The sequence below is a fragment of the Cylas formicarius genome, unplaced genomic scaffold, assembly GCF_029955315.1.
Source record: "Cylas formicarius isolate icCylForm1 unplaced genomic scaffold, icCylForm1.1 PGA_scaffold_8__14_contigs__length_24414737, whole genome shotgun sequence".
In the NCBI taxonomy this organism is placed as follows: Eukaryota; Metazoa; Arthropoda; class Insecta; order Coleoptera; family Brentidae; genus Cylas; species Cylas formicarius.
Window position 1 is genome coordinate 5361764 of NW_026844361.1, and position 18903 is coordinate 5380666.

At 34.2% G+C, this 18903-nt stretch overlaps 1 protein-coding gene across 2 annotated transcripts in view; it reads right to left on the minus strand.

Moving 5' to 3' along the window:
• Positions 1-208: 208 nt before the first annotated feature.
• LOC132706176 (facilitated trehalose transporter Tret1-2 homolog) overlaps positions 209-18903 on the minus strand; it is a 45483-nt gene continuing 26788 nt past the window's right edge. For both annotated transcript variants that reach the window (XM_060677345.1, XM_060677346.1), the window contains exons 4-11: positions 15319-15448; positions 8906-9041; positions 8660-8845; positions 6638-6736; positions 6364-6569; positions 6093-6311; positions 2831-3249; positions 209-519 (exon numbers count right to left, since the gene is read on the minus strand). In XM_060677345.1, coding sequence (XP_060533328.1) covers positions 285-519; positions 2831-3249; positions 6093-6311; positions 6364-6569; positions 6638-6736; positions 8660-8845; positions 8906-9041; positions 15319-15448 — 1630 coding nt within the window. In that variant the 3' untranslated portion in view covers positions 209-284. The remainder of the gene's footprint in view (positions 520-2830; positions 3250-6092; positions 6312-6363; positions 6570-6637; positions 6737-8659; positions 8846-8905; positions 9042-15318; positions 15449-18903) is intronic.

Here is an 18903-nt window from a genome sequence, read left to right on the forward strand (position 1 = left end):
CTGTAGTTGTATCTTTCACTATTACTTTGCTGGTAGTTGACTACTTATTATAGTTATAGTTATAGTTCTTAAGATGAAAAATGTCTTAATCTGTTAGACACTGAAGATTATTATTATATTTAGAGAACTTACTCTAGAATATAAATAGACGTTAGCACTTAACCCCAAAGTAACACAAATGGTAAAGTCGGAATAGGCAAAGTCGGCGAAATGTCAAAATAATTTATTCGGCGAGGCGGCACAATAAAAAAGTATCAAACTAACGTAAAAAAAATCCATGGCGGTCACACGCTGTTGATGAGCTTCTCGTTTTGGTTGCCGGACTTGACAATGTCCCGCTTAGGCACCCGGGACTGCGTCCTGCGCTTCTGCGCCTCTTTGTCTTTCTTCCTGGATAGAATGTAGATGGCGCCGCTGTCCGAAAAGTAGTTGGTTATCTCGGAGAGCTTCTTTCCGTGCGTTTCCGGCACGAATATGAACACGTACGCCGACGCCAGTATCGAAATGACAGCGAAGAACCTGAACGAAATTGGTTAACTTTGACGAAACGTCGCATCTTACGTCAGTTTTTACTATCCGGGACGGAATAAATCAAAATGAAAAATTGTCTACGTCACATTATCTCACGACGTCGGAATTGGCCTAGAGCTTTTTGAATTTATTCTAAAAAACACGCGCAGCTATAGAAATATTTTTGGTGCAATATTGCAAACGTCAGTGAACTCGCTGTCGTCTGTTGTATACTTTTTTTAATGTGTTTTAATCCATTTTGTCCCAGGGGTCATAGATCATAGAATCTATGATTTTTTTTTGTTACATCCAGGGAATATTTTTGCACATCCATTTAGAAATTTTATTTTTCTACTCCCGTCTGTAAAATACCTAATTACCCACCGATCTAGCGTGCGGGAAGCGTCACTTTACCACGTCAGTTTCCTTTCCCACGAATCCGAGCCACTTCGGACATTTCCGGGATTTTACCGCACGGATCTGGGAGCAATCAGATGTTTTTCGGCGATATTTCTAACGCTTTGAATTTTGACGTTTGACGATCATGTATTCGTGTTGTTTTACGAAAATGTACCCAAAAACTAACGGTCGTAGAAAAAGTATCGTATGCAACACGTTCGGTAAACTTTTTAACTCACTGGTTTATTAAACACTCGTTCCGCCCGTGTCAAATAAACTTACTGCATTTGAAAGGAATTAAATACAAACCCATCAGTTTTACATGTAAATGATTTTAACATAGAACCTGTAAACTCCTGATATCTTTAAGGGAGTTTTGTTCTTGTCCTATGGAAGATGTTAACATATTTTTAGTCAAGTTGTAAATCAAATTTCTTAATTTCATAATCTTATTCCAACAAACTGATAATCTCAACAAACAATCATCCGATTCAATGTTCGTGTCACTCCAGTTTCTTTTAGTTCTGATTCATCAACGACCGAAGCAGAAGAAATCAACAAGATTTGTAAATAGTGTAAAGTTGTTATCCTGTGATAGACCCTCTAGTGTAACGTTTAAAAATAGTTTGTTTTAAAAAGTTTTTTTCAATTTTTTGTTTGTACAATTATTATACTGGGTGAAAGTGAGAAGTTCCAAAATTGTTAAAATTCAAGAAAAAAGTTATTGTGTATCATAAGACACGTAACACAAAAGTTTATAAATTTTAGTTGAGTTATTACGGCCCTTTTCTAATATATTTTGATGGTACCTTATTGGCGAGATTACACCTATATAAAAGCACAATGTTTTTTTTTTTTTTAATTTTAAAAGGTCTTATAAAAGTCGCCCAGAAGTGGTCCCAAAGCTGTTTATAAAATATAATAGAGAAAGATGCTAGCATTAAAATCTAAAAAAATCAGCTACCTCTCGCTGCTACCTTTTCAGAAAGAATTGATTTAATCTGACATGTACCTTAAAAATGAAAGATATTTTTATAAGTACTACGAATGAATACAAAAAATATTTTTGGCTCAATAGGTCCCTAGATTTAAACAGTTTGGACTTTTTCTTATGAGAGCATCTTAAAAGTCTGGTTTATCGCGCCCCAGTTAACACTGTAGAAGAGCTGAAGGATCGTATAAGAACTTCCTGCGATTTAATAAGAAACACTGGAGGTATACTTCAAAGAGTGCGCGACAATGTAAGGCAAAGAGGGCACTTTCAACAAGTAATCCAGTTTCTATCTCCTACTTTATTTCAAAAAGGTTGTTGTTAATGTGTTCACAGACAATTTTATTAAAAATTATGAATAGTAGGTATTGTTTTTTTTAAATAAGAATCGCTTATTATTTATCTTGTTAGTTAGCTTTGGTTGGTTTAGGACACTAGTTGGTAACTAAAAATCAGATATTTTTTTAGATGGATATTTTATATATCACCAATTTACTCAGCGCAGGGGCCACCTAATTAACCAAAATATTATTTCTTCATAGACAGACAGCGGCACGCCACTGATTTATATTAATTATTATTAATATCTTAATTGGTACTACAGGTATTAAAAAAATATATTTCATATGATCATATGCTTTTTTAAATGGTCCCAAAAATCGCCTGCTTAATTATTAATATTCAATTACAAAACACCCTGTATAATAATACCATTGTTTGGCTATAATAATATAGATTGGGCATCAGGTGCAGATTATCTAATTATATTACATGGTACCATCAAAATAATACCCTGCATATTGATCATTTAAAGTAGTACACTATCTTTATTTATGTTAGTATTCCCATTATTACTAGAATAAAGAAAAATAGTAGAATATTTTTTCCGCCCCAGATGGTAAAAACTGACTTCCGTCGTAGCCGACTTACCACTGAATACCGACGATGCCGCCCCACCAGTCCAACAGTACGTAATACATCTGCACCGACGCGAACATCAGCAAATTGGCGGCGCTGTAAGCCACCGAATGGGCGACGCCCCGTATTTCGATCGGAAACAGCTCCGCGGTCATTGTCCACGGTATGGGCAACAAGCCCACCATCGAGGTGATGACGTAGAGAAGAAGAAGCGTGGTAGGCACCCAATTTTGCGTCGACGAACCTTCAAGTATCCATTGTGTGAACAGTCCCGAGAACGCCATGCACAAACACATGCCCAGTCCGGAGACCATGAGCAGAGGTCTTCTGTAAAAAGTCCTCATCATGTACGTGTTGGCACACGACATGGAGAACCTTACGGTGCCGATGAGGGTCGACGCGAGATACGGATTTATGGAACTTCCAATTGCCTGGAAGTAACGGAATTATAGGGAGTTTAGTTATCTTAGGAGGCGGCGCGCGGTATAAGAATTTGCCCACAGACTGCAGGTTATTCATAAAAATTTCCTTTGTTGTGATGCAAATGTAGGGATTTAAGCAAGGGACCAATGGGCAGAGGTTAAAGACTCTCTACATTGGCGCAAGCAAGACATTTGTGATGTGCAATGTGTATATTGAGTAGAGTTTCTAATTTACCTAAGCTTTTGCAGCCCGTCAAGATATTTGCATCAGGTTGAAATCCCATTTCTTTTGATTATGATCTACGAATTTGCTAGTTTATCTAGGCAAAATTCAAAATTTTTACAGTAATGCTCCAGTTTACGTGTATACCAGATGGAGTTTACTTTGTCTCAAAGTACTCGTACACGCTTGACCTAACCCTGAAGATGGCGGCATTAGTTACTAAAAACTAGTGTTCTTAGTTGTGCACCTTTTGGTAGTTATTTACCAAAGTTTCAGCCATTTTCTAACTTTGCTTTTTAGTTGAGAATCGTTTGAGTGAGCCCATGTGAGTTTTTTGGTGAAAATGAAGAAAATTCAGTATACAGCTATTATAAAATATTTATTTTTGAAAGGCAATAGACCATCATTTATCACAGTAAAATTTCGGACAGAGTTTAAGCGAAAGAGATAGTGATGGAATTGTACGTGTTTGTCAGATTTTAACTCAAGCATGAAAAAGCTGTCCACTCACATCAGACCAAAAAAGTGGTCGAATGAATTTTTCCAACGCTCTGTTAAAGCAGCTTAGACGGTGTAGATGAAACTCCACCATTATACGCCCGAATCAAAAATACAGTCAAAACAATGGACAGCGAAGGGGGAATCGACTCCGAAAAAAGCAAAAACTGTTTTCCGGCTGGAAAAGTGATGGCGATAATCATATTAATCGATTACCTTCAAAAAAGGAAAAATCATTACAGGAGCATCATGACTTGAAAAACTGAGAAGAGAAATTGTGGAAAAACAATCATTTCCAAAAAAAATCTTTTTTCACCAAGACCTCATACCTGCGCTCGGAGAATAAAGATTTTCGTCGAGGGGGATGGGAGTATCGCTGGAAGAAGTATAGAGTTACAAAGAGACTATGTAGAAAAATAAGAAAAAAGTGAGAGAAAAAATGTTTTGTATCATTGTTAAGTCGGAAACTTTTCAAGTGACCCTCGTATATTCTAGAACATAGCAACAGGGACGGACTTTCAGTGTTTCAAAAAATATAAAACTTGAATATTATATTATGTTTATTTAGGTAAAATAAAATCACATTAACACTAATAGAAAATACATGATGCTTAGTTATGGTATATGTTATTTTGAATGCGAATGCAAAAATCTTAACAGGAGTATTATTAATTACATTTATAATTAAATTTATTACACCTGGACTTGGACTTCCTATCATATCTTGTTCACTATTGTTAAGATGAAATGCGAAGTTAGGTGGCAACAAAAAATAGATTGTACTACTGCTTCAAAGGTTTCTTACCGATTAATGCTTATGAAAGTAAAAGGACAGCTCGTTGACATCAAAATAATCTAATTATCTGGCCGTAGAATGGATGGCTGTGATGATGAACTGGAAAAGTTTAATTGCGATGTTGTGCTAGCACAGAAGGCCGATGACATAAATATCTTCATGAGCTATCTGAACGTGAACTCTAAGGGGGGCGTTGAAGCAGTGAAAGGTGTTATTATACACATAGAAAAGTCCCCAAGATCGAGATGGCAATATTGTCAGCAACCCGGATGCGACAGAAATTCGAACCACAACGATGAAAATAAGATGTAAAGGGATCAAAAAATCAAAAAAGACAACTAAAAAACAAATACCACAAGGAGGTTGATGGAGAACTGAATGAAACCATGCGGACGGACAGAGAGACGCTAAAGCAGGAAGGCACTGAACATCGCAAATCGCAAGAAGAGAAAACAATGAGATATTAAAACTGATGCAAGACAGACGAAGGCTAAAGAACAAAAAATAGCAAGGGTACCGAAGAATAAATCGTGTAATCCAGGCCGAAATCAAGACTGTGAAGGAGCACTACACCAGTGTAGAGAAGTTTTGAGAAAATTAAAGAATCTGCAGGTCTCTGGAGTAGCAGACAAGGAGGAAATCGAATTAGACGAAAAATTAATCTGAGAGTAATTCTTGATAGAATTGCTCGAAGACGAAAGATCTCAGGATGGGCCAGTCATCGAAATGTTAACAGAAAATTATACACCTTAGTGAAGAGAATATAAGCAAACTGACTCACATATTCAATGTAATATACGAGACCGGACATATATCCCAAGACTGTAAACCTCCACAAATAAACGTATAAATCTCTGCCTAAAACGCACAAGGCAAGGCAGTGCGAGGTTCGTAGAGAGAGGTTCAAATATTTGGAATGGAAAACATCACCCTTCACAACGTAGATAGCTGGTCAGAGAAATCAATAATCACCTCGACCATTCGAGAGAAATTAAGAGACGCAAGCTGGACAACTAGAACGACCAATAAAGGCGATATACTTTGAGACACCCTTTGTCCATTTCAAATATCGTAAAAGTCTCTGAAGTTGAACCTTTTAAGATTGGAGTTATTTGGATATTATTTTCAAACTTTGAGCATTTATAGACTTGTATGTTTTTATAAAGTAGAAACAGCTGTCATAAAGTATTAAAAACTGTGAAAATCTGAACATTTTTTGTTCTAATTTAATTTATGTTTTATAAAGTACCCTGTGGATATAACCGTCAAAGTTACTTTTTTGAAAGCCGTTGTAAAATGACTAAACCCTTACTAATCTTGCATTGTGCTACTCACTTGAAAGAACTGCACGGAGTAGAACAGCGTGATATAGATGCCGGAATACTGCTGGAAGAAGAAGAGGCCAAATAGAATGAACAGGGGCTTGTAGCCGGTCGCTTTGAGGAATTCTTTGGCGATGGTAAGGATACCGCTGCCTCGCTTGCTATCCTCCTCGAGTTTGATTTGGTGCTCTTTTTGGAGGAGAGCCAGCTGGAGTTCGGCTAGCGTTTCCGTCTGAAATAAAAATTTTGAGTTTGCGTAAGCATGAGCTTTGCGTCGCGCTCACTCTATGTTCCGGCTGAGGCTGATACTTGTTGAAGTACCTTAGAGATTTAGCCGCTTCCTCGATCTTACCCTTGGCCACCAACCAAGGTGGACTTTCTGGCACGAAGACTTGGATCAGAATAAGAGGAAGTATCGAGTAGCCTAGAGACATCCAGGCAACCAATCTCCAGTTGAGAAACCAGCCTTTTAAGAATGCCAGGACCATACCTGATGATTAAGTAATAGTTGTGTTCTCATTGCCTATACCACCATCTAAAACAATATTTTATCCTTACCTAAAGATGCAAGAGCTGGTCCAAATGATACTAGCGATCCTCGCACATCAACTCTGGCGATCTCCGTTATATACACAACGGCAGGGCTCGTACCCCAAGCTGAAAGAAATAATCTGTAGGGTTTTCACTATGTATTGGTAATGTAATTAGATAATATTGAAAATATTCCAGGCAACTTATCAGTTAGGGAAAAACGAATCTTTCTTAGCTAGAATCCACCGCCCTCACAGTTTTTTTAAATGTTACTGTTTTTAGAATAAAGATCTAACTTTCTTTTTTTATTATTTGATTGTACTTTCTACTTTTTTTATAAGCTGCACAAAAATATGAAACGTTGTTCAAAATCCCAACTTTCATAATTCCTTTGGCATCGAAACCAAATCAATAAATGAATATTAAGATTCAAAACAGCTTATTATGCAATGCCGTAAAATAAAAATAAATAAAATTTTGCCTCAAACAACATGAAAAATTTGAAATCAGGGCAATTAGTTCATTGTATCATATATTCCAGTAATTTCGTATAACATTTTTGTTATGATAATTTTGACGTGGGAAACTTTTTTACCCACTTTTTAAGTAAACCTGAACCATGAAAAGTATGTTGGTTAAACCAAACCGAAGTAATAATTATTTAAACACTATTTTGCCTGTAAAACAGACTTATCTATACCCTACCTATGAAATTATCAATAATCACAAATATTTTGGTATAAATCTGTTATTCACTTTTTTTCAAATATTTTGACGTCTAATTAACATTAATGATTCCACCTCCGTTGGTTGTTTATAAATGAAACTTGTTTACGTTTCGCCAATAATCCTGTTGGCTTCTTCGGAGCTTCAGGAAGTTTGATCCAGAAGATTTGTAAATAGCCTAGTTTCTGTGAAAAATGAAGTTATTGTATAGTAATTGGCTAAGCGATAATGCACAGCTTACATGGGAAGTATGGAAAGTTTCCTTCTTATTGCTAAGAATGTGGTATGAGAGGAGTCGAGAGGAAGCATGAGAGTAAATTTTCATAAACTAAAAAGAAGCAAGAGAACGCTTATGTGGCTGAAAGTGACAGCAGTGAAGAAGAGGTAACATTTTTATCTGAAGGAACAGTTTAAAGCAATAATGCAATAAGCATGACCACGTCAGAAAGAGCGATCAAGTTTATAAACAAAGGGAAATAAAAATTAACCTCTGTAATATATTGAAAGTTGTATTGCACATATGTATTGGTTTGAGTTAATATATAAAACTTGTAGGGTAGAAGTAGTTATGAATTTAGAGTGTTGAAGAGTTAGTTTAGAATGTTATAGGCAATATTTTATAGAAATCTTACACCTAAGGTTGGCATGTAAGTATTCCGTTCGGAGTCAAACGCCTTTTTTACTAATTCGTTATTTATGTAGTTTCCACAGCCTCTAACATATAAAACTACGAAGAAATCCCATGGTGCTTCGCTATGGTGCAAGAATGTATCCAAATTCTTTAGAGCCCTTTGGAACCCATTGCGAACACTCGTTACTAACTATGACTTGATTCATTATTACAAAAAACAATTAAGAAAATTTAATAATTATTCGATAATTCTGAGTACAGTTAATAAAGTGGCCGTGTTTGGTGGATAAGTGATTTTTTTTTCTGAACAGCCTTACATGTAACACAAAAATCCGCATTATCATTTGAATGGCATGCACTTTTACACATCTACTCTTGATGACTCATACATGGCCGCTTCCAGAGTCGGAGCTGCCTTACGGCCACCGTATTGTTTAATAGCTATTTCGTTTCATATTTCGCCGTTTTACGTCGACCGGTTAATAAAGAAAATTGACTTCCCCAGCGGCCAATTTCCTAATCGTGACAAAGGTTCCGGGTAAACGCTTTCCTTTCAAGAAAATTAACCCAAATAAGGAATGGCGTGAAAAATTAATCGAGATCGATCGACGACGTCACGGAAAATTCCCAATTGAAAATAATTGAAAGCAAATGGTTCTATCGAACTACGTACGAAACGGAGATCGACTTACACGATGCCAATCCGGTGAATATCCTGCCGACTATCAGCATAGGAACATTCTGGGCCATCGCTATGGCGACCCACCCTATTACGCTCGGTACCACGGCCAACTTCAACGTATTCAGTCTTCCGAACGTGTCCATCAGGAATCCCCCGGTTATCCCGCCTATCGGCGCCACTATCACAATAGTGCTAGCTAGAAAACGTAATGCACACTCAGCAAAAAGGGCGAAAAGGTCACTCGATTGTAGCTAACCTATCCATGAGCTTTCCGCTTTAGTCACAGCGATTCCGCTCGATGTGTCGTTCAGCTGGGGTATCAGAATGCCAGAATAAGCCAGGCTTATACCTACTACTACGTGGAACGACGCTGCTATTAGCGCCGCTAATACCTAAACATTAAAATGAAATAGTATTATTACAAAATCATTTTTCATTTATTTTATGTTAATTTATATGTCATATTTCTTGAGAATTTTAATAAATGTGAACAAGTGATTTATGGTATCAAAAGCTCTTGATAAATACCACTATAATTTATCATTTATCGATGATATCACAGATAAACTGTACAAGCTGAGTGGTAGCAGTTTCAATGATGAATTCCAGGCGAAAGCCATGTCGCCAATTTGTAAGTAAATTTTCATGATCTAGATCTAGATCTCTTTCGAAAATCTTCTAAATAGGTAATTATCTATCATACCAGAAAATATTTTTTTTAAACCGGTGTAATTTTTTATTTTTGTAAGTCGTTCGGAAAATTACAAATTCGAGGAATTTATTTATTAAGATATGATGAAAGAATATAGATTTTTTCATTAATTTGATTAGGATTTCATCCAATGCGGTTGATGTTTTAGTTTTTGGAGAAAGAAATATCGTTTTTGTTGATGTTATATGTTGATTTTCAGGTAATGAATAATTTATGTTGTTTGAAAACAATCTACGTCTACAATCTACAAGATTAGTGACGAAAAAATGAGGCGCTAGAACCACGAAGAACTATTGAAAAGTATAACTTATAATTAAAGTATGGGAAATTTCATGTAGCTCGGTTATGTTTTTTAATAATATGAATGAGCTTTCTCATCTGACAGGTCAACGCAATTAAGTAACAAAAATACCAAATGGATGCCAATAAATAACATATCAAAAAGTAATCTAAATAAAAGCCAACACATACAGGAGAATATAAAAGAAAAAATCAAAACCAAAAAAATAACGGTACCTCTAAAATAATTTCGAATCGTCTAGCTATTTTAATCAAAGCATCCAAAAATTTAAAAAATTTCCTTTAAACTTTAAACAAACTTTTTGATATCACCCAACTAAATTATTTTTCCAAAAGATTTCTGCTATCGACATTTTCTTTTGTATATTTTTATTACCAAACTGTAAACTTTAAGAAAAAAATGATTTCTTAAAATTTAGCTAGTAAGAATTATAAGAATTAGAATGATAGTCTAATTTAATCCCCTCCACTCATTAAAAAAATAAATAAAAAAATCAGCAGAAAGCGCGTTTTTATTTTAGTAATGGTAATTAGTAAAATCATGTTTTTTAACGATAAAAAATAAAAACATTGTTTTTTTCTGGCATGTTTGTAAGGCGATATCTAGCTAACGTTTGACTTTTGACCTAAAGTTTATATAGCCAACCTTTATCTTATTTATTTCTTTTTATTATTCAATTATTTGTTATTTATTTTAAACCAGGAATCACTCCCTCAAGTTGTTTACATTTGTTTTGACACAACCTATATTTATAAAAAAAAACAGTTTATATTAATGTATGAGTTTTCTTTACCATCGAAACTGCTTCGAATATTTTGTTTTTTTTTTTTTGTGAAAATTATTTTTTTACTTTCGCCAGTAGTGGAGAAAGCACGATACTGAATATTTTTTATCGAAAAACATAACCCGCCACCGTTGACGACCCAAAGTGAACTGTGGTTTGAAAAATGCAATTTATTTTTGAAAAAAATATTTTTTCAATAAAAAATATTCAGTATCGTGTTTATCCCGACGCCACTGGTGAAAGTAGTAAAATAATTTTCCACAAAAAACAAGTTGTGGACGTCTACCAAACCATCAACAAAATATATAAAGCAATGTCAATGAAAATCAGGAAAAAATATTAAACTTATCAGTGTGTCCAAGAGGTGTGGAGATGTTGGAAATCGTAAGAAATGCGAAGATGGTTAAATTAGAAAAAAGTTGTAAAATTTAAAGTACCTCTAGGCCAGATTTCCGGAAAATGGCTTTGTAGCCCCCTTGACCTCACTCCACTCAATTTTTTTATATGGAGATATTGAAAAAATTATATTTATCACGGAGTTTGTGCGACTGATGGTCTACTGAAGTTTTTGAAGCCTTTGAAAACATTACAACCGATATAATTAGTTTGAAATTCGACAGTTACTACAAGGTGTTATCTATGTTTGGAACATAATGATCACTTGTTTAAACATTCTTTATGATTTAATTGTTTTTGTAGTAAGTTCTTTTAAAGTAATTTGTTTATTGAATTAACATGCGACGTGATCTACCTATTTAGCTATCATTTCATTTTTTATCATGTCAGCGCCTACTACACCAAAACATTGACAATTTAATAAAACTATTTAGAATCATATCGTGTTGTACGTGTGTGTATTTGTATTGTATTGTGTATTTGTAAAATGTAACTTAATACATGTAGTTTTTCCACGGACCATGTGAAAATATAAAATTTCAAAAATATATCAAAAATATATAAAATAAAATGATCCTGTATTTTTTTTTATCTCCTTAAATGACAGCGGGAAATAAATATAAACGCAATCGGCAAATTTAGGTTTTTTGTCGGACTTCTGGAAGTGATGGGAATTTCTTAGTTTTCTTTATAACCCATAAATTTTTAACTTTTTTCAATATCTCCATGATCGACATCTTTGGACTCACTGTATACCTACCAATGAACTAGAATTCGAATTTTGAAATGTTTTGTGCTTCGGTTTATAATTTTATTGATAAATGCTGCACCATATTTACATTCTAGAAGTAACTGTATCAAAAAATTCGATCCAGTGCAGTCACACAGCAATGTATAGCAGAATCAAAACAACTCCCAAAGCGTAAAATTTTCAAATCCGGATCTGGTCTTTTCAAATATTTTCGGTGGTTCTTATCTTACGGGAAAGACTAAATTTTTGCCGCCGAGTTGCGCGCGTTTGTATCGAAAACGTGACCTTGGCGGTCTAGACAACTTTTACTTGTTTATTTAGAAAATTGCATACAATACATCCCGTCGTGAATCTGAGTAGTATCGTTGCCCTATTCTGTGCTATTTTTTCTACTACTACCATTACTACTTCTACTAAACAGATGTGGATTTTTCTTATCCGTCTGTGTGCATGACTTCATACCCTGGTACATTACTTTTTTAAAAGACCATATTTTCGTTATAAATTGCCAGTTTTCAACGGTGTTCTTATTTTAATAATAATAATAATTATAATATTAATCGGTTTATGGCAAGTCATCAACGTTTATTGAAAACTAGCCGACAAGATGCAGGAAATTGATCAAATCACAAAGCTGCCATGCCAGTCAGTCATGTTCAATATGTATTTCACAACATAATCCAAATACACATCCAGAAAACTTGAAGGTAACATTATCAATTCAAAACAACAAATCAACAAAAACTACAAAAAACAACTCTGTGTAAAAGTTGGTTCTATTGTAATTAATACATTAGTTGATGGTTACTGTCATCAAAACACGCATGCAAATTGACAATTGATGAAACTGACAATTATAAATAGTGTACAGTAAGGGTCTCAGGATACTACCTTGAGGTATACCGGATTTAATGTCCATGCTATTTGAATGCGTTTAATTAATAAGCACCTGCTAAGCTCATTAAATTTTAGTATAGAAAGCAAAAGATGATGGTTGAATATGTTAAACGCTCTAAAATCCAGGCGCAAAAAAGTTTTCTCTCTCTCAGAAATTTCCAAAGGCAACTGTACTATTTATAAATATTCTGGATTAATTAATTAATGACTTTTGATGTGTGGTCAGCGATACTTTGAATGTAAGGAAGGACAACAGTGGCAAGTTTGGGATTGCTTTCGGAGTTATTGTCTTTGGAAAGTTGTGGTGAAGTGTAGTTTGTGATGGACCGCATAATATATCTAATGTGGAAATTATTAGAGAAAAGAGCAGAGGTAAGGTTGAGGTAAGACTCGGGTTGAGATAGTTTTAGGGCTTTGTAAACAAGAGAGTTGATAAGCGATGACTTTTGGGCCGGATTTTTGGACCGGTGATGTGGCAATGCATTAAGGTATCGATCTGTGTAAATTGTAAACAGAATAACCCATGTTAGGTCTGATTTTCAATTGATAAGAATATCTAAGAATAGGAGATTATTATTAGGTAACAACAAACCCAACATTCTTTCCATCAGTCCAACAGGATGACAGACGAAAAATTATCAAGTTCGATTCATCAACAACTGATGGAGGAGGAATGCAGAAGATTTGCTTTTCAAGTAATATTTCATTTTTGTTGACAAAAGTGCTTAATTGAAGTTCTATGACTTTTTCTAGAATGATGACTGAACGAAGATGCCCAGATTCAGTTCAAAGGGAAAGAATTTCGAAATAAATAAGAACTAAAAGTTCAGATTTTCACGAAATTATATATTTTGACATGACAATTGTTTCGACAACACTGTGTCTTTATCAAATGTTTGATAAAGACACGGTGTTGTCGAAACAATTTTCATTTCAAAATATATAATTTCGTGAAAATCTGAACTTTTAGTTCTTATTTATTTTGATAAATGGATTTTCATCAAGTAAAAGCTGCCTCAGTTCAATTTTTGAAAGAATTTCGGCTTAATTCCAGATGAGTCAAAAGTAAGCAGATAAGATACATTCATTAATGATACATGTTATATGGGGCACTATTACTAAGCAGCACAATGCAATGAGGGTAATATTAATTTTATCCACCCCAAATGCTTTAGTTTTAATATTTTTTATGACGTTCTGTCACCAAGGTACAATTAAAATGCTGAGTAATATTTTCTAAAATACTGTTATTATAATATTAGAAAAGTTCTGCCCTTCCGGCCTTATTAAGCGCATTTTAACAAGTAAAATAATTATTCAGAGTGTCAGCGTTCTTTAAGCTGTCTGAAATAGCCTTTATTTCATTTAAAATCACTGCATTGTTTCTTGTAATCTTAGAAAGACCGCCATCCAATCATTTTTCGGACCTTCAGAGATATTTTAATTAACTTATACTCTTGTGATAATATAAACATATACGTAAACTTTTTTACAAATAATATCAATTATTTATTTGATATTAATGCTTCATTAAAAATAGTTAGCATTAGAAGACCGCCAGCCCCTTAGCTAACCGAAAACCTTAAACTTTTAATAAAACTTAAAAACATCTCACGTCTAAGATACAAACATTTTAGTCAGATCTATTGCGTACAGAGTACAGAGAATTAAAGAGTTTCGTGAACTCCTGTGTGACAGCCGAGAAAAAGGCATATTTGGCAAGTACATTTAGGGCTGATCCTAAAAATTTTTGGGGTACTTTGAGGATACCTCATGTAATCTTACTTCAATGCCTGAAAACAGTTTAGGTCAACCTAAGAGTTGCTGTGTTACTTTTTTGTGGTATTGTATTTGTCTGCAAATTATGGTAATAAACCATTTGGTCCTAATTCATTCTGTTTTGTAAAAGTTTTCTAGGGAGAAGTAAGTAAAACTTTGATTGGTATTAAAAGTAACGCGCAAGATTCACACGATATCGATATCGGATATTTGGTATTTAATCACTTTCCTTTTCTTTCGTTGTTAAACAGTGTCTTCTATCTGTGGTATTACCAGTTATACTAATTACAAAGAAAGTGTGTGTCCAATCATTGTTAATGATTTATGGCCAATGAGTTTGCTGTCCATCACAAATTGCAACTGAACGAACTCTTAAAAAAAATCATTCTCCGAGACACCAAAAGGGTGTTCCTCAGGGGAGTATTCTGGGACCAGTTGTATTCTGAATTTATATTTTTTTTATACATCAATACGCTCATGATGTTCGCTTATATTCTATTTTTTGTTACTAAAGAAGCTTTAAATGATACTACTAAGATAAATTTGGATTTAAACATATTTTCGCATTCGTCTGCACTCATGATTTCTTATTGAATTCCACCATAATATAGATGTGATTACTTGAAAATAAAAGAGAGGAAATTATGCTTATATCTTCTTCTTCAGACGGTTGTAAAAATTTAGGATTTTGGTTTGACGGTGACTTGCGGTTTTCTCTATTCATCAAAAGGAAGGAAGTCAAACTAAAACTTTATTATATGTTAGTTTTAGCCCATGCCGCTCATTGCTTCAGAATGTTTGTATTAGTTTTCGTATGTAAGTATGACCATATTTCCAGACCATATTCGGGTTGACTCAAGCTGGACGACCGTTTTGAAGAGCCGTCATACTTCGATGATAAACTATGCAGAGGAAGTGAGACACCCGCCATTGTTTGAGGCATTGTGTTACTAGACACACTTCGCTAGCTTTTCAGAGATCATTTAAATAGCAGTTAAAATATTTAGGGAAATACCGTGTGCGCATCCCCTCCAACGCCCTATACTCACTTGCGGGCATAAGGTTTTAAAAGTTCTACCGTCGTAGCGACTTAGAGATCTGATGCTCGTGATGGCTTCGCTGAATTGTTCCTCTTGGCGTTGCTGTTCTTCGAGTTTGGCCCTTTGCGAGTCTTCGAGACTGAAACCAAACGACCACGATGTCATTCGCGAGACTAAAGATGGACAAAAGTCTCGTTACTCACCGAAAGTACATATCTCTCTATATCGTATGCGTTTGCAACCGGATAAATTGTGCATTTAAATACCTTCGCAAAGTAAATAGTTTAGGAGTAAACCTACTGCATATATTTGTAAAACTGTTAAGCGCATTTTCGATTTTTTTGCTTTTTCACTAACTCGATGGGTCCGCCATTGTTCTGGTGTGTCTGTGGCGTACATTGCCTAGTAAGCCCACGCGATTGCATCATTCTACGGACGGATCCGTGAAATGTCAACATTAAATAGAAGATGATTTTTAAAATTTCCTGTTTTTCTTGTGTTCTATTAGTATTATTTATTTATTTGGTGATCAAGGGGGATATTACACACACGCACAAAAGATTACGTGTACAATACTGTAGCCGTAAAGTAAAGTTATGTAAAATATTAAGCTAGAATTATTGCCTGCAACAAATCCTTATAATAATAAATAATTCATACAAAGCTACAATTGTATAATTTTAGCAGTACATTTTAGACCTGTAAAAGATTTTTTTTTATTTTTAACTTCTTATATATTTTCTGTTATGACGAAAGATATTTTTCTTCTGATTAGAAAAATATATAGATTGTTGATATTTGGAAAAGTCGTTCCTTAATTATTTAAGTTTAGTTAATGAAATAAGAAGGAATTACTTGATGCTTTTTAACTGAATGAAGTAAAGCGACACAATATGTCACACTGAATGCCTGGCCAACTCAATCAACATCTGTTTATTTTATTACGAAGGTGGGTACGCAAATATACAAAAACAACCCAGTATATTGAGAAAATATCAATAAGACTAGAGCTCTAAAAGGAAGATTAAAAATTTCACTAGATAAACTTGAGGTATATTATGTATTAAAGATGATAGATGGAAGTGTAGCCGAGTCATTGAAACATTGTTCATAGGATTTCTAATAATAATAATAATTTGATTTAAATAATATAAATTATATAAACTTATTTTGAATTTTTCCAGGCGCTCTAGCGTAATTTGGATTCCATATCAGTCTAAAAAACTTAGCTTACTTAAAACAAAATAATTGAATTAAAAAAAGATTGCGCATCGACCTTTTAGAGACGCTGTTTGCAATTATATCTATATGAACGCCCAAATCTCGAATATTACAGAGAGACATTTATACATTCGCACCAACAAAAATAGGTTCACCTATTAGTCAGTAAAGTTCTTATTTCAAAAGTACAGGATGAAAAACTTATTACTCAAACGCAAAAGAGAAAATATTGAAAATTATTTTTAAATTTCTACAATGGCCGCCAGGGTGCGTAATCGCATTCTTGAACTTTAAATTCCACCTGTGGAGAAATAATATTATATTACATACAATTATATTAACACCATTTTTGAAGTTGGGATAAATTCGATTCTCTTTCGTAGAACAGTATTTGCTCTACACCTTAAGGAGCAGTAATGGAGAGTCTCCGAACATTTTCCGAAATAAATGTCAATAACTTCAGAATTTAACGGGTCATGTTAAACTTGGAGTAGGAAAAGGGCTGTTTTTAGGTCATAAAATCTGTATCTGGAAATCTTGGATTGCTTGTATCACAGAAAAGGGCGTTTTGCGACATCTTTTACTCAAAAAATGTTAAATGGATTTTTTAACATGACATTCAGCAATAAGTTATTTAACAACTTCGAAAACAAATTCAAATTGTTGTAAGTTGTTCAAGAGTAGGTATTTATCTATATAAACATAAGAAGTGGACTTCCACAAGGCTTGATTATAGCTCCCGTTCTGTCTATTATTTTTTATTATTATTATTATTATTATAAACGATCTATAATAAAAACTAAGGAAACCAAAAACTTATTTTTTCTAGATCGTAGGAATATTCTCTCACCTGTGGGGATTGCAATGCAGTTTATATCGGGCAGTCTGCCAGGAAATCTCCAGGTTCACTAATATTTTAGTTTAGTGAAAACGTACAAGTCCGCGTTTGCTACTAAGTGTTTGTGCACGAGGCATAACTTATCTCCTAATAAAAATGTCAATATGAATGCCAAAAGAGAGAAAATTTGATCTTCTGGAGAAATTATAAATCAAAAAAGCCAAAAAGAGTCCTGTCCTTGATTGCGTTCATGACGTTTTCAATTTGTTATTTCACATTTTATAAACAATAATTTTTGAGATATCTAGCACTCTAAGGAAAACCGCCGTTTTAACGACTTTTAAGTTTGACAAAATTCGTTCAGCTATTCTGAATTTATTGACATTTATGTCCGAAAGTGTTCGGACTATAATCGAAGTCATACTGAAAATACAGTGTATGGCAGGGTTGCCACCAACCACGATCATTCCCGCATGCGTTCCCCAAATTCCCAAATTCCCTGGAGTTTTCAGATGCATTTTTTTTATATGTTTACTTACTGTGTTTTATTCGCTGTAACCTTATTTGAAAAAATGGTTAAAATATCAACTTCGGTAATTAAAACTACAAAACACGATTGGTAGGGAAATAACAGTATAATAAATTTTGTTTAAGTTTGAATTTACGTTTTAATATACAAAAGAAATTGGTTCACAACTTCTAAAATAGGGAAATTTTCCTAGAAATGGCAACGCTGGTGTGGGTAGTAAATGGGCGGCACAGCGTTGCATATTAAATGGTTTACTCATACCAAGATATAAATTACACGATTTAAATTTGTTTGAAAAAATAGGGAATAAAAGCTGAATAGTATCAGTGTTTAAAGGATGGATCTGCTTAATGACCGATTTTATATTCGGTTTCTCACGATTAACCTGGATGTCAAGAAATTTAAACAAGGGCAAGTAAGTACTCCATGTGAGTGCGAAAAATCTGATTTTCAATATCCTTCGCTATTTGGTGAATGAAAAGTTGAGTTTAAGTGCAATAGTGAGTGGCGCTTCAAAACTTAGTTATGATCTTACCGGATTTATTGTCCCTCATTATTCTTTTATGGCGGATTAAAGGGCAAAGAATGACCATTTAAGGACAACGTAATTACAACATATGTGGTGAGCTTTTGCTTACTTGATCGATGGACATTTTAATTATAATTATATAATATATTTCTTTATAATGTATTTACCAATAACGATTAAAGCGATAATGCCAAACAGTAAAAGAATTTTTTGGTTCATTCTGTAGTCTCTTTGCGTACCTAATGAGGTTTTATCATACCTTTCCGAAATAGTTTTTGAGTGAAACTCGGGATAGGCATAGATAAAAAACAAATAAACTTAATTGGGCACTTTTTAAATATTATCTCCGTAATTAGACCCTATTAATCATGTTGATGTCAAGTCGGTGAGCATACGCAACCGGCACCTTCGAAACATATAAGCGTATTAATTTAAATATAGGGTGTTTACAAAAATGGCGGCAACCATCGACCTTCT